The following is a 27,598-nucleotide window of genomic DNA, read 5'->3' as shown; positions in this document are numbered from 1 at the left end:
GGCGATGGAGGGGCTGGCTTTTCTCCGCTTTCCAAGCCCGCTCCCCTCCCCGCGCAGACACTTCACTGGGATGCGCATGCGCATCTCACACCTTCCACATCCGGGCTTCAGGCTGGGGCTGTAGTCGTTAGGTGGCCTTGGGCTGGGCTGCGGAGGCTTTTCAGGGCGGAGGATCAAAGTGAGGCTGCGGCGAAGCGCCGGGGCCTGACCGACCGACCGACCGACCGACGGTCGGACTGATAGCCGCCGGGTCCTCGCCGCTGCTAAGGGCTGGGGGGCGGTAAGTGCCGGACTGGCCTCCAGGGCCCGGGCATACTGGGAGCTAGGGCCGGGGAGGGGAGACGCCCCCGGAGCTTCCCTTGGTCCCGGGAGTGCCACGGACCCTCGCGACAGCCACTGAGGCAGGCGCCAGAGGCGTCAGCCCCCTCCACAGACGAGGAAACTGAGGTTCACCCATAGTCACATCTCCTCTGGGTGCCGCCGGCGACATTCGAATGCGGGTCTCACCAGCCCCAGCTCAGAGCTCGGCAGCCTCCCCATCCTGGGGGGAGTGAAATTTTAGGGCCCCGGGAGGAGGGAGGAGACCGCCTTCGGCCTCTCCCCCTCCCAGCACCGCCCCCCGCCCGGGCCTTCCGGCTGAGCCACGCCCTCGGACGTGCTTTGGGGAACCAACTTGTGTCCCCCTCGCCTGGTGCGCTGGGCCCGGTGCTCTGGGATGCCGGGATGCGAAGGGGTAAGCAGCTACTGTGATGGCAGAGGAGGAGGGGGCTGCCACCCCGAGAAGGGAGGGGCAGAAGCCCCCCTCCTTCCACCAGGATTCGGACCTGGGAACACAGGGGTACCCTGGGGTAGCTCGGCAGGACGCTTTGGGAAAGGGTGCTCCCTGCGTTTGGGGCTAGAGGACTCGAGTTGTGTGACATCAAGCTAGCGGGGGTCCTCCAGGCCTACAGTGAATTCTGAAATCATGTCTAGCTCTGAATCCCAGCGTCCTGTCAGATACCTAGTCCACCCACCTCCCACCCCCTTTGCAGACGAAGACACAACTGATGAAGTCGAGTTTGGGTTCTTTTAGTCTTTCAAAAATCCCTGTTTTAATCCTCTTCGGTTTTGCCACTTGAAGGACATAACCTCTCCGTTTCATGAGTTGCTGTGGCCAGTCTTTTCTAAATAGGCATAGCCTTTTACATTTGGTTAGGCATAGCCTCTAAGGTCACTTACATGCCAAAATGAGGCCAAAAGGAGATAACCTTTCGACTATTTTTTAGAAATATTTTTATCAGTTTCTTTTTTTTTTAATCACCAGAAATTCTCCCAGGATTTCTCTCCCATCCCTCTCCTAGAGAGTCATCTTTTTGCTTTTAATTATGGAGTCATGGTGCCACTAGGGGGTAGGGGAAGACTTCAGTTTTGATCAGCCATGATCCCTAACCTCCTGGAGCTTAGAGGCTGGTGGAAGCAGATTATTGGAATATACCATGTTGGATGATAGGTAAGAGACAGAGTTGTAAAAGAAAAGTGCTTGCATTGGAGGATGGGTAGGACTAAGGTATATGAATGGGAGGAGAGGCCATTCCAGGCTTATGAAGAATAGAATGAGGTGTTCAGAGAACTTGGCTGGGGTGGGGATTACATAGAAATTTGTATCACGAGAGGAGGCTGAAAAAGTATGGTGGAAAGTTTTCAGTGCTGGGCAAAGGCATGGTAGGTGGTAGGGAGTTACTGAAGATCTTTGAGCAGAGCAGTGAAATGGCCAGATCTTTTTGTAAGGAGGCATTGTGTTTGACTCCAGAGAAGTATATCATTTTTTTTTTTTTAGTGAGGCAATTGGGGTTAAGTGACTTGCCGAGGGCCACATAGCTAGTAAGTGTTAAGTGTCTGAGGCCGGATTTGAACTCAGGTACTCCTGACTCCAGGGCCAGTGCTCTATCCACTGCGCCACCTAGCAGCCCCCGAAGTATATCATTTTTGAAAAAGACTCTTAACAAAAGTACAGAAGATGGGCTCAGACTAGATGGATTCTGCCCAGTCTATAGACTGACTTGTGACTTAGCTGAATCAGTGCAAATGATATGTTAAGTAAAGTGGAGTAGGAATAGACAGGTGACAACTCTTAGGGAAATAACCAAAACATCATGCAAATGGGACTACTCCTGAGTTTGAACCCATCTTTCGAGTCTTGTTTTACAGCCTTGTTCCCACTAAACAAGAAAGGCAAAGTCATGGAGTGGAAAGATCCCCAGCCCTACCATTTCTAGTTTTGTAACTGGGGAGTGACTCTCAGCCTCTCTGAGCCTCAGTTGACCTACTATAAAATGGAGATAATAATGCCCTTCAAAGATGTTGTTGTAAGGAAAGCACTTGATTATAAAAAGCACTGTATACATATGGGTAAAAACGGCAACCATGAACCTTAGATACATGAGTGATGTTAAATATGTGGAAAAGCATTTTCAAGATTTAATAGTTTTTATTGATAACCATAATTGTTAGGTGTTCTACCATACAGATGAAAACCTGGGATCTGACGGGTAAAACCAGAGCAGCTGGTCCAATTGATGAGCAAGTTACTTCCTTTCATCATATGCTGGAATTGCTCCCCACAAGTGGCAGATACTGAGACCAGTAGGACTGGCTAGCTCAGGTCTCCTAGAGTCATTCTTACACAGTAAAACAGGTTTTTGTCTGCTTCAGTGTTTGTTTCTTGTGGACTATTGAAACCTAGTTCCTTAGAGTCAGAGGCAAGTGTAATAGTTAAGTGATTTACAGTAATAATAACAGCTAGCCTTTCAATAAGTCTGCGTATGTTATCTCATTTGCTATTTATAACAGTTCTGGAAGGTGGGTGCCATTATTATCTCCGTTTTACAGGAGAGGAAACTCGAGGCTGAGATGGGTTGAGTAACTTACCCAGGGTCACAAAAACTACCAAGTGTCTGAGGCCAGATTCAGCTCGGGTCTTCCAAATTCCTGGTCCAGTACACTTTCCATTCTGCCCCATTTCTAGAAGTAGGAGAAAAAAGCAGGAAGCAAAGAATGATGAGATAGGATGTTTAGGTAGAGTGAGTAGAAAAAAAAGCCAGAAATGGCACGGGTGGAGATGAGAACAGAAAACAGCACTGCAACAAGAAGTTTGAAGAAGGAACTTAATAGCTTTAATAAAATATCTTCTGAAAGAGAATTTCCTCAAATACCTGAAATGTAAAACACAATCTCTGAGTTGGAAGGAGCCTCAGAGGCTATCTGTTCTAACCCATAGCTGAACAGAAATGCTCTCTTTTTCTTGCTTGACTCATCAGTCCAGTCATTCATGGAACACTTCCAACAAGGGCCAGACAAGGGCCTCATTTCCTCCTAAGGAAGGCCCTTCTGCTTGAACTCTGATTGTTAGGGAATCTTTTCTTACATCAAGCCAAAATTTTCTTCTCTACAAACTTTTATCCTTTCTTCCTATGTCTTGCCCTTTGTGGCCCAGAAGAACAAGTTTATTTTCTGCAGATGACAATCCTTCAGATGCTTGAAAGCAGCAGTTCTGTCCTCCTAAGGCTTCTCTTCCCTGAGCTGAACATCCCCAGTTCTTCCAAGTGTGACTCATGAGACATGATTTCAAGGCTCCTCTACCTTGTTTTGCTCTGGATACCTTCTAACTCAAGGGTTCTTCTGCAATCCATGAACTTGTTTAAATATCTTGATAACTGTATTTCAATATAATTGGCTTCCTTTGTAATCCAATGTGTTTTATTTCGTACAGTTAAAAATACTCTTTTGGGGAGGTGGGGGGTGGCCCAGAGTCCAGATGTGCTCTGACCCTGGGAGTGGCACTTCTCATCCTGGACATTATTCACTCTTCTTCTTCTTCTTCTTCTTTTGCGGGGCAATGAGGGTTAAGTGACTTGCCCAGGGTCACACAGCTAGTAAGTGTCAAGTGTCTGAGGCCGGATTTGAACTCAGGTCCTCCTGAATCCAGGGCTGGTGCTTTATCCACTGTGACACCTAGCTGCCCCATTATGTCACTCTTAATGTGGCTTCAGATCCATGGACTGTGCCACTGGAGATCTCCCAAACTAACACTGGACCATTAAGGACTACTTGAGAGAGACTGTTTTTGCCTTCCTCTTATTCCCAACACTTAGCACAATGGTAAGCTCTTATGAAATGTGTGTTGACTGACCACTTATTCTTTGAATTATCACATGGGCAGTGTGTTTATAGCTTTTCCACATGATTAGCATGTGAGACCTTCAAATGCTTGGCTGAAATCTGGGTAAACTACATTGTTTCTCATAAACTACTTGTCTTGTAGCCCTGTCAGCAAAGGAAATAAAGTGTGTGTGTGTGTGTGTGTGTGTGTGTGTGTGTGTGTGTCTGTCTGTCTGTCTGTCTCTCTCTCTCTCTCTCTCTCTCCCCCTTCCCCTCCCATACAATTGACAGTACGATTGAAAATATGGAAATCTTATTGTAATCTGACGTTCTGACTCTTAAAATTACCTAAATTCCTTTTGACTCTAAAATGTTTGTGTTAGAACAGACTGTGATTAAAGTAAGTCATTTAAAACTAGTCAAGCAGCTGTCTAGATCAAGAACACTGGCCATTAACTTTTGGGAAGTATCCAACCAACAGGTTTTTTTTTAAATATTTTACTATTGTGGCAAGAACCTTCTTAATATTACTATATACTATATTGCTATTTCAAAACCATCCTTAAATAAGATCATTGATTTAGAACTAGAAGGACTGCCAGAGGCATATAGACACATATGAATGAATCTTTTGTTTCTCAAAAATTAGAAATGTTCAAACACTTCCTCAGTATTTCTGTGTCTGTGATTTTATTGACATAGATTGTCTGCTTCCATTTCTGCAATTTGCAACCCAAATATGGCTTTTCATCTTGTTCATATCCTCCCATAAGTCCTCCATAGTGTACTAAAGGTCTTCCTCTGGGTCTGTTAACTTTTCTCTTGATACCAGGCTATCTGTCTGTTAACATCTGTCTGTCTACACAGTCAGCCCACCTGATATTCCAATCATTTATTTCCCATGTTATATCTTTAGGCCACTTCTTGCATGCAAGCCATCATTGGTAATCGGCAGTCTACTTCCCTTAGATCCCCACTGCAGCATAGAAGATAAGTGGTTACCCCACCTTAGCTGGGAGACTTTCTGTGAGGAAGAATCCACTATGCCCCAAGGATAGTATGTTTTACTTTGAGGTAGCTTTAATCATTAGTAGGTTGTTCCCTTTGATATGGAATAGATAGCTATAGGAACTTTTCCCTTCTGTTTCATTTTTGGCCTTTTTTTTTTTTTTTTTTTTGGTCCTTGAGAACTTGGAATGATCTGACTTAGTTGAGCCAGACTGTCTGCATTCTTGCTTTCCCCTCCATCAATCTTCTCTGTTTTAAAAGATTATACACCTGTAATCATCCACCATTTTTGTCATCCACTATTCTCCTCTATAACATTTTGCGGGTAAATTTCTGTTCTAAACCAGTGTTGCCTTTAGCTCTGTGTCTCTGCTTGACAAAGAGCTCAAGCATTGGAGACATTTGTGGACTTTCTTAGTCTCCTCGTTATGGCAATTACTTTACCTCCATTAAACTTCTGAGGAAATGGTGACAATCAATGTCAGTGTCTTTTCCTTTGTCTGTCTCTCATAGCTTGTTTGACTAGATTAGTAGGGCATTGGGAGCATATGTAGTATTATCTTTCATCTTTTTTCTGTGATGTGAGATACAAGGACTCCTTTGAGAGAAGGCCTAGAAAACCGACAGAGGTCGCCCGTGGCCTCTTCCCCCTCAAAGCCAACGCTTGCCCCAGCGGCGTTCCTAAAACATGCTTATGACTTTCATTCCTCTATTCAGAAAACTTCGGCCCCTCCACTGCTATGAGATAAAAGACAAGCTCTCTTGGCATTGAAAGCCTTTCATAATCTAAATCCATCCTATTCTGCCAAACTGATTTAGTCACTCCACCTTATGCCCTATACACTTCAGTCAAACTAACCTGCTGACTGTTCCCCCTCCTTGAGATTCCTTCCCTTACCTCTCAGAACCTCTTCTGTTTCAGATCTTAGTTCTTTTTTTTTTTTTTTTTGGTAAGGCAATTGGGGTTAAGTGACTTGCCCAGGGTCACACAGCTAGTAACACACCCAGGGCCGGTGCTCTATCCACTGCGCCCAGCTGGTGGAAGTCAGGAGGACCTGAGTTTAAATCAAATCTGGCCTCAGACACTTGACACTTACTAGCAGTGTGACCCTGGACAAGTCACTTAACCCCCACTGCCCTGCAAAAAACAAAAACAGGGAAAAAAAGAGAGAGAGACCTGGCTTCAGATCTTAGTTCTTAAGGACACCTTCTTCAACAGGCCCATTCTCCAGTTGTTATTGCCCCCTCTCCATTACTTTGTATTTAACCTCTACTTGCTTTTACTTATCTATGAACATGTTGTGTCATCAATACTTAACACAGTTCCTTGTGCATAAGTGTTTCATAAAGCTTGTTGATTGATTGGTAGATGGCTTGTTTATCAGATTGTAGTTGATACCAAACTGGGAGTAATAGCTAACACACCAGATGTCCTAAGATTCAAAAAGATCATGACAAGTTAGAATGTGGAGTTGAATCTAATAAAATGAAATTTAATAAGGATTAGGGTAAAATCTTATACTTAGGTTTAAGAATCAGTTTCACAAACATGGGACAGACCTGACTAGGTAGCCATTTAATTTAAAAGATCGGAGTGTTTGTGGACTACAAACGGAGCATGAGTCTTGAGATATTGTAGCCATGAAAGCTGATGAAATCCCAAACTCCATCAGATGAACTTTGTCCAGAATTGGGAGGTAATAGTGCTCTTGTTTTCAGCCTGGGTCATTCCATGTGTGGAGGCTCAGTGCTCAGGAATGTTGTTGATCAGCTTGTTTTGAGTTGCTCCAAACACTCCAGTGTGCACGACATGGTATTGGATTGCATCAAGCCCCAAGATCTCATAGAGCCTCACAAGAGATCTGTAATGGCCTGGCCAACCATACAGGAAAGACCAAATAGAGAAGGAATATCTGTTGCTCAGACTTAAATACATGGGGCTTTTTTGTTGTTTTGTTTTGTGTTTTTTTTTTACTCTTGAATAGAATTTTATTTTCCAAAATATATGTAAAAAAATTTTAACATAAATTTTTTAAAAATTTTAACATAAATTTTTTAAAAATTTGTGTTCCAACTTCTCTTCCTCCTCCATTCCCACCCCCCACCCACTAGAACTCAAGCATTTCAAAATAAGTTATACATGAGTAGTCATGGAAAACATTCCCACATTAGCTAGGTTGTGAGAGAAAACAGTCAAAACCCCAAAACTTCAGATTGAGGAATTGTCAAAGAGAAAAAAAAAATTCTTAAAAATGTGTTTCCAGGGGCAGCTAGGTGGCGCAGTGGATAGAGCGCTGGCCCTGGAACCAGGAGCACCCAAGCTCAAATCCGGCCTCAGACACCCAACACTCACCAGCTGCACGACCCTGGGCAAGTCATCCAACCCCAATTGCCTCAACAACAAAAAAAATAAAATTTAAAAAATGTGTTTCCATCTATTTTCAGATACTATCACTTCTTTCTCTGTAGATGTGTTGCCATTTTCATAAGTCCTTCAGGGTTATGAAATATATGTTTTAATGGACATGCTATGTAGCTTGTCCAACAGTGAACATCTGGGACAGACAGGTACAGATGAACGGTGAATGGGGCTCCCAGTGGAAAAAGAGGAGCTACATTCCTTTTGGGAAATTGCAGAGCATCCTTACCTTAAGTTTCCCATAACATCAGAAGTCCATCTTTGAGTACAGACGTTTTATTGGTATGGCAGGGAGACCTAGAACAGCACTACTTCAGAAGAACTCGTGATGAGGTTCACACAGGGAAACGGAAAGACAGAGAACGTCATCAAGAAGTTGTGTGACCAGGGCAGCAGGTGGCGCAGTGGATAGAGCACCGGCCCTGGAATCAGGGGGACCTGAGTTCAAATCCGGCCTCAGACACTTACTAGCTGTGTGACCCTCGGCAAGTCACTTAACCCCAATTGCCTCACTAAAAAAAAAAAAAAAATTTAAAAAGCTGGGTGGATCACATGGCAGGATGGAGAGATAACAGGTGGATGGGCAACATGCCCCATTGGTCCCCTCAGGAATGGACCAGAAGTGACAGACTGGACAGAGATCTTCTAGCTAAACATGGGTGTTAGAGTTTGCAGAGGACATAGGGAAGGGTCAGGCACGGAGGGGTTGCTAGGGGCATTGTTGGAGAAACTCCCAAGTCAGTTCATAGATCCATTTGCATATTGAATAAGCCAGACTGTATCTAGAATAAGGTTACCTGTTCTGTAAAGGCCATATGAAAATAAGTTAAAGAAATTGAAGATGTTTAGCCTGAAGAAGAAAAAACTTAAGGAAAATGATAACTGTCTTCCAAGTATTTGAAGGAGTGGGTAGAACCTCAGGAGCTAGAATCAGGAAGACCTGAATTAAATCCAGCTTCAGACACTAGCTGTGTGACCCTGGGCAAGTCATTTAACCTCTGCTTGCTTGAAGTTTCCTCATCTATAAAATGAGGGTCATAATAGTGCCTACTTCCAAGGGTTGTTGTGAGGTTAGAATAATATTTGTAAAGCACTTTACAAATCGGGAAAAAGCTATATAAATGCTAGCCATCTTCACCATAATTCTCCTTTTTTCAGAAAACAACATGGGTAGAAGCAAATTTAGGCTTGAGGTCAGGAAAATTTCTGAATGAGTAGAGCTCTGAAGGGGAGAGTGGACTTCCTTCTGTAGGAGCTTGATAGTCTCTTAGCAAGAACTGGATGAATAATTGTCCCCTGTATTCAGGAGAATAGTTTTGTTCAGGTGTGGGTTGATCTAGATGGCCTCTAAGATTCTGTAATTCTCTTTCATTTCTTTTTCATGAACCATATTTTCCAAATTACTTTTTACTTTGCTCCTTTTTGCCCACCTTTACATTGGAGTCCCTATTAGGTTAAGCAATGTTTTGCTTTGGAGTATCTTATCAAGTTGATATAATCTCTGCATTTCCTCATCTTTTCTATCAGATGTTGCTGCATGGGCTGTGGTTGCCTCCTATCATGGTTTTTGTTTTGTTTTGTTTTGTTTTTTAGTGAGGCAATGGGGTTTAAGTGACTTGCCCAGGGTCACACAGCTAGTAAGTATTTAAGTGTCTGAGGCCGGATTTGAACTCAGGTCCTCCTGACTCCAGGGCCAGTGCTCTATCTCCTGCGCCGCCTAGCTGCCCCCTAGCGTGGTTTTTTGCTCATGCATCTCAAACACACTGCAAGAGAAAATGACTAAGTATCCCGAGGAAAGCTGTTTCTGATTTCCCCTAGGTGGAGGAGGGAGCCAACTCCTTTACATGAGACAAGCCTTGGATTAAGTAGTCTTCTGGTTTGGCGTCTAGCGAAGCTGTTAATATAGATGTTTAACTTGTTCTAGTAGCAGGTCAACTCATTCGCTGGTCATTGCTTAATGAAAAATGTTTAGTACCCTTTGCTCCTTTTCTTCTACTCTGCCCCTGTAGCTCTGGAAGGAGCCACATTGGACTGAAGAGAATTTTTTAACTGTCCTTTGTTCTATGGGTTACTGTATCTAAATCATTATTTCATGGCCATGCTACTCATGATGAACTTCTCCATCCCTCACTAGGCTCTTACCAACAGGAACTGTCCATCATAGGTAATGAGCTCCAGGCTTTTTCAGCTTAATAGAACCTGCCAGAATTTGTAGTGTATGGGCATAATTCTTAAGAGCCTGGGGCTACTTCTATGCCATGATGAGACATAGGAGTAGGCCTTTAGTGAAGACCAAAATACCCCAGAAGTTCTCTGTTGTGGGATCAGTGGAGCCAAAAGCATTCAAAATCTTGCATCTAATTTCTCCATACTACTTTATATATGTTTGCCATGAATTGTCACTTTTTTGTACCATACAGTTGAGAAAAATAACCAAATACCTTGTTCTGTTTTTTCTAGAGACCTGAAAAATGTCTGGATTTCTGGAAGGCCTTCGATGCTCAGAATGCATTGATTGGGGAGAAAAGCGTAATACTATTGCATCTATTGTAGCTGGAGTTCTGGTATGTATATTTCTATGATTTGAGCCTCCATTTTTGTGTGCCTCTCTTCATGTGACTTGAATTGTCTTTGCTTTTGTTAAACCTCTATTTTGCAGTACCAGCAACAGTATCATTTACTCATCTTTCAAAAAAATTATTGCTATGTCACATTTTTATATCACCTTCATTTTTTAACATATCTTCCCCCTACCTCCTTCCCAGTGATGATGTGTTGTAACAAGAAAGAAAAAATAATCAGTTCTGGAAAACTAACTAACACATTTTTTTGAATGTATACAACGTCTCATGTCCATAGTCCTCACCTCTGCAAAGAAGGATATAGGAGCTGCATTTTCTCGTCTCTTCTCCCATCTTGACGAGCTTGGTCGTTGTACTTAAACAACTTTCAGGTCTTGTCATTGTTCTTTTCACACGTTATCTCAACAAGAATTTTTTAAGTCCCTAGAGTAAACAGCACTTTGTTATTCCAAGATCTGGGTAAGTAAGAAAAAACCTCACAAAACCCTGTCATTCCCACCTCCAGGGACCTTACACTCACTGCTCTTTGATTAACTTAAGTTTTGCTTGTACTAACCCAAGGAAGCCATCAATAAGAAGAAAGTCCCCATATATACCAAAATACTCATAGCTTCACTTTTTGTGATCGCTAAGAATTGAAATTAAAGTAGATATCCATGATTTGGGGAACAGTTAAATAAATTGTGGTACATGAATGTAATGGAATACTACTGTGGTGTAAGAAATGACATGTGTGATGAATATAGAGAAGCCTAGAAGGATTTATGTGAACTGATGCAGAGTGAAATAAGCAGAGCCAAGTAAACAACATAAAGTGAGTACAACAATGTAAATGGAAAGAACAACTACACACCAAAAAACCCTAAAGTAAATGTTACAAAATTATAAAGATTAAGCAGGACTTGAACGAAGAAATAGGAGAGGACACCTCCAGTTCACCCCTTCATGGAGGTGCCAAGTCCACAGGTGTTATACATTGCATTTTTTTTCAACATATTGATTAGTTGTTCTGATTTCTTTTTTTTTTCTTTTTTTTCTTTCTTTTTTTTGCAGGGCAATGGGGGTTAAGTAACTTGCCCAGGGTCACACAGCTAGTAAGTGTCAAGTGTCTGAGGCCGGATTTGAACTCAAGTATTCCTGAATCCAGGGCCGGTGCTTTATCCACTGCACCACCTAGCTGCCCCCTTTTTTTTCTTTTTAAGAAATATTTATTTGTTTTATGGGGTGGCATTCTAGGAGGGGCAGGTGATAGATACTGGGAATGATTATGGTGATGTAAAAAACAGAAGACATCAATAAAAACATTTTTTAAAAAAAGACAAAACTTTAGTTTTTAAATGTTTACCAGAGTATCCTCTAATTCTGAAGAAGGGTGTTCATGATATGGTATGCCATACATTTAATATAGATATATCTGTTGTATATAGTGTAAGACTCTTCATGTTCACTGTGTGTTGAGCAAATGACCATAGAGAGATGAAAGAAACTGAGCCATCCAAGAAACTGGACTGCGCCATCAGGAGCTGGGTGACTCCATCTCCTCAGCCTCAATGCCTTCAGGAGCTCAGCCTAGAGTTTCAGAGGGAACTTACCGAACACAATCCTTGTTTGTGTTGCGTGCCCCTTAGGGCATAGGTCTTATCTTTTTGCTAGCATTTCGTGGGTGTGCCATGCCCTACAGGTCCTTTTTTGGGTTTTTTTTTTTTTGGTTGGTTGGTTGGTTGGTTGGTTTTTTGCTGGGCATTGAGGGTTAAATGACTTGCCCAGGGACACCCTACAGGTCCTTTTAAACAAGGATAGCAAGGTTAGACATCTTGAAATGTCAAAGCTGGAAGGAAGCTCTCCTTCATTTTATGGAAGGAAACCAGGAATCTCAGAGGAAAAGGAACTCCCTCCCATCTACATGGTTGTCTGGAAGGTTCTGGAGCACAGGATCTGGGTGGGTTTAATTTTGTTTTCCTATTCCCTATGTGTTAGACATAGCAGGTGCTAGGTAAATATCTGTCCTATTGGACTGGCTTGGTCACCCACCTTGTTAACAGCAGAGTGGGAACCATAAACTCAGTTTTCCCAAGTCCCAGCCCAGGGTTCTTTGCAATACAATGTGTTGCCTCCTCTCAAAAAACTAGGTTTAGACACTCTATAGTCTATTCACTGAATTTGTGTAATTAATAATAATAACTAGCTTATATTTCCCAAAGAAATGGCACAAGTAAAACTTACCGGCACTGTCAAAAAATATTGCATTCATAAATACATCAGAAAAGATGTTATATTGTGGTCTCTGAAGTAGAAATATTGCCAATAGTGAGCTGAGAATACCAAAAATGAAACTGTAATTATAGTAGCCAATGAAAAATTACTACTCTATAGCAGCACTGACTACGGATATATCTGAAACCTGACAAATGAGAATGATGGATTTCAGTCTGAAGTAGCTTTTTATTTCTGAGCTATCATCAAATTGTGGTTAATTTTAGAGTACAATTTCTGACACTAAGCAAAAGAGTGCTAATGATAAAGAATATGTGTATTTCATGGCTGTAGCATATAACTAAAAGAAGTATATTTTGTATACAGGTTTTTACATATATATATATATGTAGATGTGTGTGTGTGTGCATTCTTCCAGATGTCAGTGTGGGCACTCCCTCTACTGGTTTCAGTCATGGTCTTCATGAATTACCAGAAGGAAAAAAAAAATCACCATCAGATGGCCAGCCTGGTAACAAACCTCTTTGTGCTTGGCTGAGTTAGCCCTTGTCAGCAGGTAGGATCTGTTTCTGAGGCCACATGCGATGTATTTCCAGCTTGCTAGAACCAGCAAGATCTTGTCCTCTGAGGGCATAACCTTGGAGAGCCCTGTTTCACCTCTGTTAAGGTGAACCATCAGAGTTGAGAGGTTAGTGGCCACATAGAAAAATATGCACATGTAGTAGAGAAACATATAGCTACAGATTCCTAAAAATTCTACATGTAACAGTTTGATTAAAATGTTTTTATGGGGAACTTTCTGCTTAGATAACAGAAGAAGCTTCCTGGGACCCTGAGCTTGTGGAATTTTGAGAATGTTTGTATTGGTCATCTCACTGCTCTTAAAACCAAGTGTCTACACCAGAGGTTTTTGTAAAGGATTCCTTCCCCCCCCCCCCCCTTTCTCTTTTGTTTATACTTGATAGTGTCCAGAATCAAATTCACCAAAAGTAAATTTTTAATTTATGCTGGACTTAAGTATGTTATCATAACTGAAGCTGTCTGTAAAATGAGATTGGGCTAGAGATGATCCTGAGGTTCAGTCCAACTCTCCATGCCTTCTCAGATTTGGGGACAGTCTGTCTCTGGTACTTCCTGGTGTATGACTATGAGTAGCCTATCATCTAACATCCTGGAGTCTCAGATAATTTTCTAAACTGTAAATAGTTTAGACCTATGTCAATGGAGGGAGTTCCCACACTGAAATCACAGAGCCTTGATGTCCTTAAATGAATAAACTTTTCTGTTCACTGCTTCATTGCAATGTGGTAGTTACCCCAGGTTTTACAAGGCTTTGCCAAAGAGTATAAGCTCCGGTCCTCTGGCACCACTAAGCTTGAAAAGTTTCTGATATAGGCCTGGAGATGCACCAAGGTTCAGCCTGACTCTCTCTTCAGAAGAGAGCCTTTTCTCTAGAAGATTAACTCCCTGAGGACAATTTTGTTGGTTTGTTTGTTTTGTTTTTTTATTTAGTGAGACAATTGGGATTAAGTGACTTGCCCAGGGTCACACAGTTCTGAGGACAATTTTTACATTGGCCACAGCAGCTCATAATGACAAAAAGAGGGTTGCTGTCTTTATTGGTAACAGAAGTACCCATGCCAGTGGAGTCATTGGTCCTTCAAAGTATATTTAGTAACTATGATTGCATGCTAAAGTATTGGTAATATTGATCTTGAGCGGTATATTACATTTTAGAATAGAATACATTGGAATATTCATGCCTGACTAGATAAGGATTTCCTAATTTTTTTTAAATGTTAGAACTATAATTAGAATTAACATGAATAATCGAATATTTCTTCAAAACATAGCGTGTTGGAAAGAACCTTTAAAGGTCATCTTGTCCTACTTACTCATTTTAGAGATGAGTAAACGGAGGCCATAGAGAAAGGAAGTGACTTGCCGAAGGTTACATAGCAAGTAAGTGATACAACTAGGACTGGCACTCCTAACCCCCAGTCTAGTTTTCTTCCATTACACCATAACCAAACAGATGCTTCATACCAGAAGGCAGCTCACTCTATGTAGCCATCTGATTGCTAGATAAATGGTAGCAACTCCTGAGAGCTGCCGCTAGAAAAGACCTTTTCATTATTGTTTATAGAGAGGAGCAGCCAACCATATGGCTATAGAGCAAACTGAGATTCACCCCCAAATCCCATTACTGCCTTAGAATAAAGAGTACTAGGCTAGGGGCAGCTAGGTGGCACAGTGGATAGAACACCGGTCCTGGAGTCAGGAGTACCTGGGTTCAAATCCGGCCTCAGACACTTAACACTTACTAGCTGTGTGACCCTGGGCAAGTCACTTAACCCCAATTGCCTCACTAAAAAAAAAAAAAAAAAAGAGTACTAGGCTGTGAGAAAACCACCGGGGAAGAAAAGGGGGCAGAAAGTGTACAGAGGGAGAAGAATATAGAAAATGCATTTGTCCAAGATGAAATGAGGAAATCATCTCTTTCAATTAGTTACATCCATCCTCTGGAATATCAGCTTTCTCTTCTCTCCCATCATTTCACTTGGCTCCATCCCTGTTGGCTTACTTAATATGGTCTTTGCTTTCAAGTCCAACCTCTGGTAACTCCCAAGGTTTGTCTAAATACATTGGCTTGCTGGAGCTCTGGGGATTACAGTTTGAGACTTGGGTGTGGCTCTCAGCAAACATATGTTCCTTTATGCATATGAGGATAGAAGTAGAGCCCTTGCCACCACCCTCAGACTCTGATCCTCCTCGCCCTTACTTTGCTCAGTAGTAGAAGTTTTTTCCCATTTCCCAGGATTTGGGGGAGAACAGGAAAGGGGGCCCTGTGCTGCATGGCATTTTTGTCTTGTTCCATTAGGCATAAAGTATGTCAGTTTTTGTATTGACCTGTAAAAACTTTCTCCTCCAAAAATATCTTCTGCTTTGATTTTTCTTTAAGAACGATAAGAATTTATAAAGTAGAAGTGTCTGGTATCTAAATGGTGCTATGTGCTATGAACCCAAGCCCTGTGTCTGCCCTACACTTACCCACCTTGACCTCTTTTCCTAGCTTTTCCTTCCTCCCTCCCCTCTTCTCACTTCTGTCCTCCCATCCTTCACCACCCCTTTCCAGAGTCATCTCCTTCATGAAGCCTTCTGAGATTACTCAGGAAGGCATTAGCTTTTCTTCCTTGGACTTTGTGAAGCATTTTGTTTTTGTTTTTCTTGTGTACTTAACATGTGCAGTTTTGTGTTGAAGTTACTGTTGAATATGTTGAACATTGTCGAACATATCCCCCAACCACTTGAGTTCCATAAAATCTTCTCAGTATATGTGGATCTCTCTCCCTCAGGGGCCCAACACTATTGTATACATAATATACACTCAGTAAGTATTTGAATATTTTGACATTTGGGCCCCTCAAAATCCTTGCTAAAGGCTGCAGTGATATATCACTAATATGCTACTTTTTCAGTACACGGTGATGCTGACTTGCTCCCCAGAGTTTTCCCTTTTACATGGTACTATAATTGTAGCAGATTGTGGTAGATTTCAGGTAAACTTCAGGATTTCAGTATTATGCCACTGAAAAATAGTCATTCAGAGAGACATTTACAACATAATAATCATGGTTGTCTCACACTTTCCTTCAAACCTTCTAAGCATGGGATAGTAGGCTTTTTTTTTAGAGATATGAAAATAGGCTCAGAATGTTAAGTGACTTGGCTAACTTGAGGCCTGGAATTTGAACACTATGTTGTAATTTAAAATCCATTGTTACTAAGAAAGTCCATTTTAACATTAAAAATTTACTACCCTTAAATGTGAAATCAATTGACCAACAAAGATCCCCTTCTCTGTAAGGAAGCAAACCGAGCTGAAATATTTAAGAAATTCTCAATTCACTGGAAATGGGTATATTATGTCAGATTGGACAACAGTTCTCTGGGCTTGCCCATATTGCTTTAGTTAATATTTTATATTAAACTTGAAATTTTTTTATGATTTTTAAGCCTGGACCAAAAAAAAAAAATCTCACTTGTGCTAGAAGTGCAGCAGTCATTCTTAGGCCCAAACCCATTCTTTTTTTTTTTTTTAAGTGAGGCAGCTGGGGTTAAGTGACCTGCCCAGGGTCACATAGCTAGTAAGTGTTAAGTGTCTGAGGCCAGACCTGAACCCAGGCACTCCTGACTCCAGGGCCGGGGCTCTACCCACTGCGCCATCCAGCTGCCCCCAAACCCATTCTTGATCAATACCAAATCTGGGCCAGTTTGCCCCTCGTTAGACAACCTATTGGTCGTCACTCTTAGGGAGGGGTTTACCTTATTGATGATGCTAACTCAGCCCTGGATGCTCCGCACTCCGAATCTCTCAGCCTCCTCTCCCCTCTGACTGAAGAACTGGAGGGCGGGTACCAAACTCCTCCCCAAACTTTCCATCTACAGCTCCATTTGGTTTGCCTCCACACTGTCTAACCCGCGCTGTCCATTCCATCCTCCTCCATCCTTTACCAGTTTTCTTTTGTATGTTGTCTTCTCCAACTGGGTTATAAGCTTCTTGAGGGCAGGGATTGTTTCTCTTATTTGTATTTTCAGCACTTAGCACAGTGTCTGGCACATAGTAGACCCTTAATAAATGTTTATTGAATTGATGCTGGACTTAGTATGAACATCTGATTGATTTTAGCCATGCTACATCTAAGACCTCCCAAGCCCAAGGGATCTGCCAGCCTTGGCCTTATACAGTAGCAGGAATTGTGGGCATGCACTACCACTCTTGGCTAAAATTTTAAAGTATTTAAATGAACTATTCCATTTTTAGCCTTATTAAACTAAAAATTCCTTCCTCAGTCGCCCAAGATAACATGGTGGGTTTTAATAGTTTTTTACAGGTTGGTGGATCATCATAGATGCAGCTGTTATTTATCCCTCTGTGAAAGACTTCAACCACTCCTACCATGCCTGTGGCGTAATAGCAACTCTCGCCTTCCTCATGTAAGCATCCCTCTCTTGGTACTACCTTCATGATTTAGATGATCAAACACTTCTTAAAGACCTCTCGATTGAATTTTAACAAAGAATGTCCTGGTTCCAAATTTTAAATAATTTTTTCCCACACGTATGTGATTATAGACAGATCTAGTTGTACCTTCAACTCAGGGGACCAAGGAAGGTTAGAATCAATTTGGCCAGTTGGGGCTGGAATGAGCTTACTGCTAGACCAATGGTGATTATTCCATTTTTAAAAAAATTAGTCATCCTTTAAAACTTGAGCAAAATACCCAAATGTTATAACTTTTTTTAGAGAGCCCAACAGGTACCTTCTATATTTCACACTTTGTTTCAGTTATTCTACAATGAAACTATCTTAGAATGTATTTTATTAAATGAGAAATACCAGTTCCATATTTGAGAGTTTTGTTTTGGTATGAGGGGCATCATAGCCTAGGAGATAGAGTATTCCAAACCAGAAGTCCAAGGCCCCCTGTATGTGTGCTGGCTTAGTGACTCTGGGCAAATCGCTAAGATGGTGAACTTCTGAGCATTAACTGATCTGTTTTGGTGTACAGGCATCTCCTCACCAAGAGCTATGTACACTGATGAAATCACTGAGGTACTACAACAAAAAAAATGCACATTTTTGTTAAGGATTTTAATCATTCCTTACAGAAAATATTTTGTGTGACAATAATGACAGTAGCAGCTAGCATTTATAATTCTTTATTTGTTATCTCATTTGATCCTCACAACAACCTTTCAAAGCAGATGCTGTTACAGATGAAAAAACAGGCTGAGGGAGTTCCCAGGGTCACATTGCTAGGCAGTGTCACTAAGAAATAGCAGCTCTATAGAAGAATGAAGTAAAATAGCAGCTCTATAAAAGAATGAAGTAGCTTGGGTTGGTTGGTTTAATTAAACCATCCTGCCATGCTTCTGAGGACCTGTCACCTTTTTAGTGGATAACGATGGCATATTTTTACTAGGTCACCAGCTAATCTGTTTTACTTGCTTCCCTTGTTAACACTGTTCATTACTCCTATCCCACCCAATGCAGCCTTGAGCCCAGCTGTACCCATAATCAATTAGCTTTCCAAGGTAAGAAGACTCTGTAGGATTCTAGGACTTAGAAAGCATCTAGCCCAACACTCCTCAGCTGACATCAAAGAAAGCAGGGCTCAAAGTGGTTAAGTCATGTGCCCAACTCCTCATAGAGCCCAGACTAGATCATGCTGTCAGAAATGAGGTGACAGCCCAATATAGGGTCTACGTCTAAAGAGTTCGTCTGTTCCAGTGTGGCTTGAGTGGTGAAGCCAGACATGAGACCACAGATTTCTTCCACATTCATTAGCAAAGGCAGAGTATATCATGGGGGCCCTAGATCTGGAGGTTAAATTCTCTCTAAGCCAGCTCTCCAGTGTCATTGGCCATGTAACACTGTCTGTGCCTCAGTTCTTCCTCAGCCCTGAAATTCAGGGCTCTGAACTAGACAATCTGCCCAGGTTTCTCCCAGCCCTCAAATACTGTTGTTTACTAAGCACCCATTGATTGCAGAGCATTGTGGTGTAGAGGCTAAGCTAGACACAGTTTAAAGAAAACAAAGTCTCTGCCCCTATGGAATTTATAATCTCATAAGGAATACCTTTGCTATAATATTATTACATGGGTGCATTAGACCTAGCACTCTGTGATATCAGACTGCTTTAATTTCTGCTGTCAGGCCTTTGGCTTTGTCATTTTAGTGGAATTATTATGGTTTCACAGAACATTGGTTATCATTGAAATGTAAGCACAGAAATACCTTTTAAAAATAAAGGACTGTGTTTATCATCTAGGTTCGTTTATATCCTTTTATACAAAGAAACGAGTACAGACACAGACTTCACTAATTAGCATACATAGTTGAGAGTGTACAATATTTTATGTCCCAAATATAAAAACCGGATAAGGTAGTTTTGTAAACTCTCTGTTTAGCTATGCCAGACTGTATTATGTTTATTTTATTCACACAGGATTAATGCAGTGTCCAATGGACAAGTCCACGGTGACAGTTATAGTGAAGGGTGCCTGGGTCAAACAGGTAAGTAGCCAGTGCCAGTCATCTGGCATTTATTTAGAGGCTTTTGAGTTAAAACAAAACAAAACCGGGCAGCTAGATGGCACAGTGGATAGAGCACCGGCCCTGGAGTCAGGAGTACCTGAGTTCAAATCCGGCCTCAGACACTTAACACTTACTAGCTGTGTGACCCTAGGCAAGTCACTTAATCCCAATTGCCTCACTAAAAACAAAACAAAACAAAACATTGTGCTAGGCACAGGGGGAGATACAGGAGTGAGTAATAGAGACTTCCTGCCCTTCTGAAGCCTACAGCGTAGTAGGGAAGTAATAGTGTGTGCAGAAATAGCTAATTCTGAATAGCACGTGTGAGGACTCTGGGGTCAGTGCTGTGAGAGCCAAGCAGACAGCAGTGCTCCACCACTTAGCACCAGGAAGAAGAGTCAGCAGCTTCTTCAGACAGCAGAGGCTGAAGATGCAGGCACCGCTTATTTTGTAAAAAGTAATCAATGAGCTTAAATAAATGTTTCCAGACTGATTTAGAAGTCGGGGGTCAGAAGGTCAGAGTTCAGGGTCTGACTCCACCAGTGCTTCTCTGTGATCTGAGGCAAATCCCCCCTCCTTTCTGGCCCTGTTTGCTATGGTGAAACAAGGAGAATGGGCTGGGATGTTGGGGGAAGGGGCAGGGATTCTTGTACTGCTTCCCAAGAGGTTGTGAGACAACTGCTCTGTACATCTCAACTCACATTTGTAGAATTCTTATTTTTAATTAAATTGTAACACTCAGGGCAGCTAGGTGGCCCAGTGGATAAAGCACCAGCCCTGGATTCAGGAGGAATTGAGTTCAGAATCTGGCCTCAGACACTTTACACTTACTAGCTGTGTGACCCTGGGCAAGTCACTTAACCCTCATTGCCCCACAAAAAAACAAAACCAAAGAAAAAATTGTAACACACTTGGATTTCCCAAAAGTTAGTGTTACTGTCAGTCTGTTTAATGTTTTACATTAAGCTTTAAACAAAGAATCATCCCAGGCATCAAGGAGTTCATTCATATATAGATCTTTTGTGTAAAGGTGATCAACAAGCAGCACTGATGTTTGTTGATTATGATGGTGGGGATTTAAAAATCACATCAGTTACCTTTAGAAGAAAAGCTTTGCTGAATGTCAGAGGCTCATTAATTAGGTGTAACTGAAAGTAGAAAAAGGTCAGCTTAAAACATGCTCGTGGGGCAGCTAGGTGGCACAGTGGATAGAGCACCGGCCCTGGATTCAGGAGGACCTGAGTTCAAATCCCGCCTCAGACACTTGACACTAGCTGTGTGACCCTGGGCAAGTTACTTAACCCCCATTGCCCCCCCAAAAAACAAAACAAAACAAACCCACCTCTCTCCCCCCAAATTATGCATTTTGGGAAATTTTTCTCACTAGGGGGTATATTTTTCCCCATAATTCCCACATTTCTACTACCTCTTGTTTATTGCTACCATGATAGTATAATATCATGCTAAAATTGGTAATGTAGAAATTTGAAGTCTGTATCAGTAGAAAGATATACACTGGATTTTAGGGCACAGCTCTGGGTAGGGCCTGAGCCTTTGCTGCAATCAGTCTGAACCCAGATTTCATGAATAATGAATGCCTTATTAATTCACACCAATAATTTTATATTTTGGGCAGAAAGCCAGGAATTAATATCTAACCTATCATTTCCTGCTAAGCTTTATTGAGCTGTGACACTCATGGGCACAACTTTTATTAAATACCTGAGCTAATTAAGTCAAGAAACTCATTGATCTCAGAATGCATTTTAGCTAGTTCGATGATTTAATTTTTTTTTACTTTGTAATAAAGTATAGCAAATATTCATAAATATGACATAAATGTGACTTAAAAGTTGGTTGTGCTCATCTGTTAGTATAATTACAGTGCCAGCATGCCTGAGTGCCAGCCAGTACTGCCCAATTTGAATTCATTTCACTGTCCTAAGAGTGAAAGATGATGGTCCTTAGATTCACTTGTCAATGAATGTAAATGTATTATGAGGGAACATGAGGGGGGAAGGAAGGCTGCCTGCTCCACAGTTTTCCTTGCAAAAGAAATTTAAACTATACTTTACGATAGTGAATTCTTCATTTTGGGGGGGGGGGCAATGGGGGTTAAGTGACTTGCCCAGAGTCACACAGCTAGTAAGCATCAAGTGTCTGAGGCTGGATTTGAACTCGGGTCCTCCTGAATCCAGGGCCGGTGCTTTATCCACTGCGCCACCTAGCCGCCCCCCCCCTTTTTTTTTTCTTTCTTTTTTTTTTTTTTTTGATAGTGAATTCTTAAAGGAAATTATTTATTGGCCAGCCCGGAAGAATGCATGAGCCAGTATTTTTTTGTGAAACATTGTTCACACTTGACATTTTATGAACAAGGTTAGGATGGGGCTGGGTGAACTTGGGAAAGTAAAGATACATTCAGACCTTGGAGTGGCCAAGAAGGCAGTGACAGCCGACAGAATCATGAAATTGAAATCCTGATTCTAAGGTCTTCCAGTTTCTGCATCCATTTTAGATAAGTAATCTATTCTTTCCTAGCCTTTGACAGCTGATACGTTTCTTCCCTCCCCTTCTTTCCCTCTTGTGGTGCACAGTATTTGTGATCAGATCACAAACAAAATATATAGTAAGTACCTTAACATTTTTTTTAGGTGCTCGAATTTGGCTGTTAATTGGATTTATGTTGGCCTTTGGATCTCTGATTGCATCTATGTGGATTCTCTTTGGAGGCTATGTCGTTAAAGGTAAAAAAAATAGATTCTGGTACAGTTGATTTAGAAGTAGTACCTGGTCCAAGTGTTTCATTTTGTTTTGTTTTAATACATAAATTGCCCTTAAGGTCCATGGGCTTCAGCATTCCTTCTGGGTGTTTTGTTTGTGGGTAAGGATTTTCAGTCCTCACATAGAATCCAAGATCTTTCTCCCTCCCCCCAGATCCTGCTTCCCTGCCTCCTCTGATTCCTCATACTCAGCCTCCCTCCATACACATATCTAACTCCCCCCTCCCAGTTGTTTGAGCTTTCTTTTGAATGGCTGATTCACTCTTGTACAGCCCACAAGTTGAAATTTACTCTGTCTCCTGATGCGTCCCTTTGTGCACTGAGAAGGGCATCCCCATGTCATTCCTGAAGGTTCTTCCCAAGGGATTTCAGAAACACACCCCATACCCCCCTGGATGCGCGCGCACGCGCGCGCACACACACACACACACACACACACACACACACACACACACACACACACACACACACACACACACACACCTCTTTGATTTTTATGTGGCTATACCACAGATCTGTTCAGAACCTCAGCACAGTGTCCTATACTTAGCCCCCAAAATGCTATTTACCAAAAAGGCAAAGATGTTATTTATTAATATAGCTCTTCTATGGAAAAAGATGGGAGTGGGGGGAGGCATAAGGAACATTGTCCCAAAGTGGGGAGGGACTAGACCTGTGATCTCACTGGTATGGAGAACTCCTGGGTGAGGACAATCCTCTATCCGTGCAGGTCAGCACCATCTAAGCTGTGCCCAAAGCACTGATATGGAGGCTGACCAAGTCACATAGCCAGCTTAGGGCAGAGGTGGCACTTGAACCCAGGGCTTTATCGCTCTGTGCTGCTGCCTCCCTTTCCCAGGACAGTGTCAACTTTTTGAGGCCAGAAATGGTTTCTTTTCTATGTATCCTTGGCACCTTGCACAGTGCCTGGCAATGTGCCTGTTGGTGCTCGATTTTTTTTTTTTAATTGAGTTTGTTCCATCTCTTGCTTGATGCTTAAAGCCCAGGGTTTGTTTAAGTCCCTTTTACCTCATTTTCAAAGTCCTTAAGTTCTGAGCCCTGGTTAGCACATTGTATTTTCCGTATCCTCGTCCTTATCTCTTCAGCTTAGAGAACTTGAGCATATTCTATCATACTGACACCTGGTCCAGTAAAAGACCCAACTGAACCTGGACTGGGAGCTCTAGATCAGGCTTCCCACTGGTCTAGTAATAAAATGGGTGTCAGTCTGATACATAGAAAATTCTTCTGCAGGACAGATCAGGTAGCTGAGCTTTCATGTAATTATTCTCTTTTCCCCTTTATAAGTGTGTCAGTTAGGAGAGAATTACTGAAAACATGTGGAGATGAAACCGTAGAGGAATTTAAACTGCGAAACCAGGACAGATCATGCCATATGATTGCAAGAAACTTGACATTTCCAATATATCAGAAACTAGAGATAGTGGAGAATGTAAATTACTAGGAATTTATTGTAAATTATTTTCTTTCCAAATCAGAAAAACCAATAGTGTACCCTGGAATTGCTGTTTTTTTCCAGAATGCATTTATCTTTTTTGGGTGAGTCTGTGTCTGATTGTTCCTTCTGTCTTTTAAAAATGTCTATGTTATGTCATTTATTATAATTGCTCCCTTAATTTACCCTCCTGAGAAAATGAGAGGCCTGTGTGAGGGCAACATTGTATGTATCCATTCCGTTTCACAGACTTGGTGAGCCTGTCTCAGGCAGCATCTCTCTAGTGTATGCTCCTCCAGAACAGCTTCAGTCATTACTGTAGGCTCTTCAGCACCAAGCATAGTATTTGGCTTACAGGGGGCCTCACTACATGTTTGTTGAACTGAGCATATGCATTCTCACTTCCTTTACTGAGGGATAACACTCAAAGCTGCCTTTTGTGGTAGTCTAGACCATTTTGATTGTGCACTGTATCACAAAGCATCTTTGGATTGCCTGCTCATCCTGAGAGACTCACTTTGTCCCATCCAAACTGAAAAAGGGAATGGGCCGGGGCCCTACCCTGGTGCCATCAGAGTCTGCCAGAGGGGCACTTGAGGCAGATCTCATGGGAAGGATGGAATGGGACAGGCAATCACCTTCCCCACACTCCCCTCACTGGACAGCACTGATCTAGAGAACACTTAAGCTCCTTTGATTGAAAGACTGTCAGTCACACATGATGAAAGAATAGTTTCTGGGGATGTTTTGTGTTTTGATGTAATAGTCATTTCACTAGGCCCAAAATAGTAGGGAAAATTGGGGAGGGAAGAGCCCTGTTCTTGCATTTTTTTTTTGATTGACATACCGATTAGTAGGAGATAATAACATTTAGTCCTTATAAATGCCAGGGCTTTTAATAAAAATGTCAGTTTCACTCAGTTCAGTCCTGGAGCACTCTAAGATGCTAGTTGCTCCTGTGCCTTCATCATCAAAAAATAAATTAAAAAAAAAAACAACCCTTCTGTGAAGTATTTAGATTCTAGAATCTCGAATAAGGGAACACTTCCAAAGCCCCTTTGACACCTATTTAAAGTACTAATTGATTTGCTCTGGAATAGTGTCTAGCAGCAGCTCACCCCTATTTAATCCTTGCCCTCGGACATCTGAGCATTTTGCATGCATGATCTCACTTGTTTCTCACCACAGGCCCATCAGGTGAGTTCTACAGGTATGTTGTCCTCATTGTACTCTTGAGGTAGGTAGTCTGTGTGAGGGGCAGGACTATAACCCAGGTCTTCTGACTCAAGTCCAACTCACCCTTCCATATTTGCAAAACCCAGAGCTCTACTCAGTTGAGTAGCGCTAGCCCTCTTTGAAGGGCTGTCACTCCATGATCACCTTTAAAAAAATCATTTATAAAAAGCCCTGTTTGTCAGAGGCGAGTTGGCACAGGCCATTTTGGAAACCTCTCTGGAAATTATTTGCCAAACTTTGACTCTTGGGTTATTTTCAGCCTCCTTCCTGTAGCCAGGGAGGGACTGGGGGAAGGGAGCACACTTGGAACTAATTGGCAAGTGTTTGTATTTATGGCTTCCCTTTATTTGAAATTATGGAGTAGAGGCTTACATCTCTTTAGTTTGGGAGAAAGAGTGAGGCAGCTATCATGTGACATTAGCTTAATGCTCTTTGCTCCCTACTGGTAACCAGGAGATGGTGAAAAGAGCACCGAATGTGGATTCAGAGAACTTGGGACAGCTCTGCCATTTACCATACATGTGTTTACCTTGGACAAATTATTTAACCTCAATAGGCCACAGTTTTCTTGTGTTAAATGAGGAGGTTAGACTAGGTCCCTTCTCACTCTTAAAATCTTAGTATCTCTTGATGGATCCCAAAGTTTGATTTCTGTTTGGAAGGAGTCTAGCCTTGGGGGAGGTAGAAGCCAGAGACAGTTAGTTGAGGGTAGAGGAACAAGTGCTAATTAATTAGCCTTTCTTCACTCCTTTCCAAGCAGCAATCTGCTTCTCTAATTTTAACTTTACCTGTCTGAGAATTACAGCTTTAAGAGGGCCCTTACAGATCATCTCATCTAATCCCCTCATTTGTCAAAAGAAAAATGAGGCCCTAATGAAAAGAAATGAAATCACTTGCTCAAGGTCACATCGCCAATTAGTGGCAAAGCCAAGACTAAAAGCCATGTCTCCTAATTCCCAGTCCAGAACTATGATCCCCTAAGCATTTGAAATAGATCAAATCACTTGCTTAAGTTAGCTGAATGAATGAGTTGGAAACCATTTGGTTGTTTTCTCATTAGCCACTGTTGTCCTTATGAACTCCAGAGACTAAGCAAGCTTTGGGAACATGCCACCAGCTAATTGAAATGGGAGAATTTGACATTACTTGGCATTACTATCTTAGTACTATTTCATATTGTATATCATTCTGAAATTTAAAAGAACAACCCCTTCAAAAATCTGAGCTGGCTGAAACTACCAAAGTGACCATCTGACAGCAGGCACCCTTGAATCAAAAAAAGAGAAACTGAAAAACACACACAAAGAAACTAGTCGTCACAAATCTCCTGCCCATAAAAGCATAGAGCATTCTCTAACCATGTTACTCTTAGGGTATCTAAATGTGGCCTTGGTGTTTACTGCCCCACACAACAGGCCTAATAATCCGGAGAGCCAAGAGCTCTTTTAGCTATCAGATGCCTTATTCTATCACAAGAAGTGCCAACATCACCCACTCACTGGTAGAAGTCTTATCCAAACTAAAAACAAAGTGCCCTCCTTAGAAAGTCAACTTGGCATTTTTTCATTGAGGACCATGAGGTGGACACATTAATGTACAAAGCCCTACCTCTCTGTTTGGCTGGGAGCCTCTTGTGGACAAGGATCATGTCTCAGACAGTTTTTCTGTGTACGCCCCCCCCCCCCCCAGTACCTAGCATGAGGTTTTGTCTGTAATAAGCAAAACCATGTTATCTTTGTTAAACTGATGCAGTCTGAGCAGAGTAAATAAAGTTAGGATCATGTTTATTTCATTAGTGAAAGTGAAACAGACTTAAAAGGTAATAGTTTGGTTATTTTTGTTACAAACCTTTCTTAAAGGGACATGCACCCACTGTGTTCCTACCTACATTGGAGGTGATAAATGTTATAATTGAGCCTTATTTAAGAATTAAGATTAAAAGTAGAGAATCTCTGTATCTTGAATATACTATCCCTTCTCCTGGACTCAAGCACTCAAATCATGTATTTTCCTTCTGTTAACAGAGGCCTGGTCTTTAAGTTCGGCCGCACTGAAGACTTATGGCAATGAAGAGGCCTGATTTCCCTCAGAAGCCCTGCTTGGCTTTTTTGTTGTGTTTTGTTTTTATAGCTCACTCCCAATCTTTTGTAATACCATTTTATAAATGAATATCTTTTTGGGTGAACAGTGACAAGTAGATTAAAAAGTGGAGAAAAGTGTTGAGTTACAAGAAACTCAAAGTTATGGAACACTCTGAAATCATGAACTTAAAGGGTTTTATATATAATATATATATATATATATATATTATTCTGTCAAGTAAGTACTTGATGCAGTTATGAAGTGTTAATGGAAAATATTTCACCAAAGTGACTTTGGTCAAGTTTTGTCATGATGTAACTCGTTTTAAAAGTAAGTGAAGGCGCAGGTAGGTGGCGCAGTGGATAGAGCATTGGCCCTGCATTCAGGAGGACCTGAGTTCAAATCTGGCCTCAGACACTTGACACTTACTAGCTGTGTGACCCTGGGCAAGTCACTTAACCCCAATTGCCTCACCAAAAAAAAAAAAGTAAGTGAAAGAACAATCTAGGGAAATAATTATGGATGCATATGTATTTGGCATCATGTCAGAGGTCCAAAATTGCAATTAAAAGTGCTTTAAAA

The 27,598-nt window shown here is 41.7% G+C and overlaps 1 protein-coding gene across 1 annotated transcript; it reads left to right on the top strand.

The window, feature by feature from the left end:
* The first annotated feature begins 110 nt into the window (after positions 1-110).
* Positions 111-27,598, top strand: TMEM50A (transmembrane protein 50A). Its single transcript, XM_043992370.1, has 7 exons — positions 111-280; positions 10,025-10,128; positions 17,246-17,358; positions 19,374-19,441; positions 22,114-22,206; positions 23,742-23,802; positions 26,959-27,598. Exons 2-7 carry the CDS (start codon positions 10,036-10,038, stop codon positions 27,002-27,004), a joined length of 474 nt encoding a protein of 157 aa, XP_043848305.1. The 5' UTR covers positions 111-280; positions 10,025-10,035; the 3' UTR covers positions 27,005-27,598.

Source organism: Dromiciops gliroides, chromosome 3, assembly GCF_019393635.1.
Source record: "Dromiciops gliroides isolate mDroGli1 chromosome 3, mDroGli1.pri, whole genome shotgun sequence".
Taxonomy (NCBI): Eukaryota; Metazoa; Chordata; class Mammalia; order Microbiotheria; family Microbiotheriidae; genus Dromiciops; species Dromiciops gliroides.
This window is presented reverse-complemented; position numbering and strand designations above follow the sequence as displayed.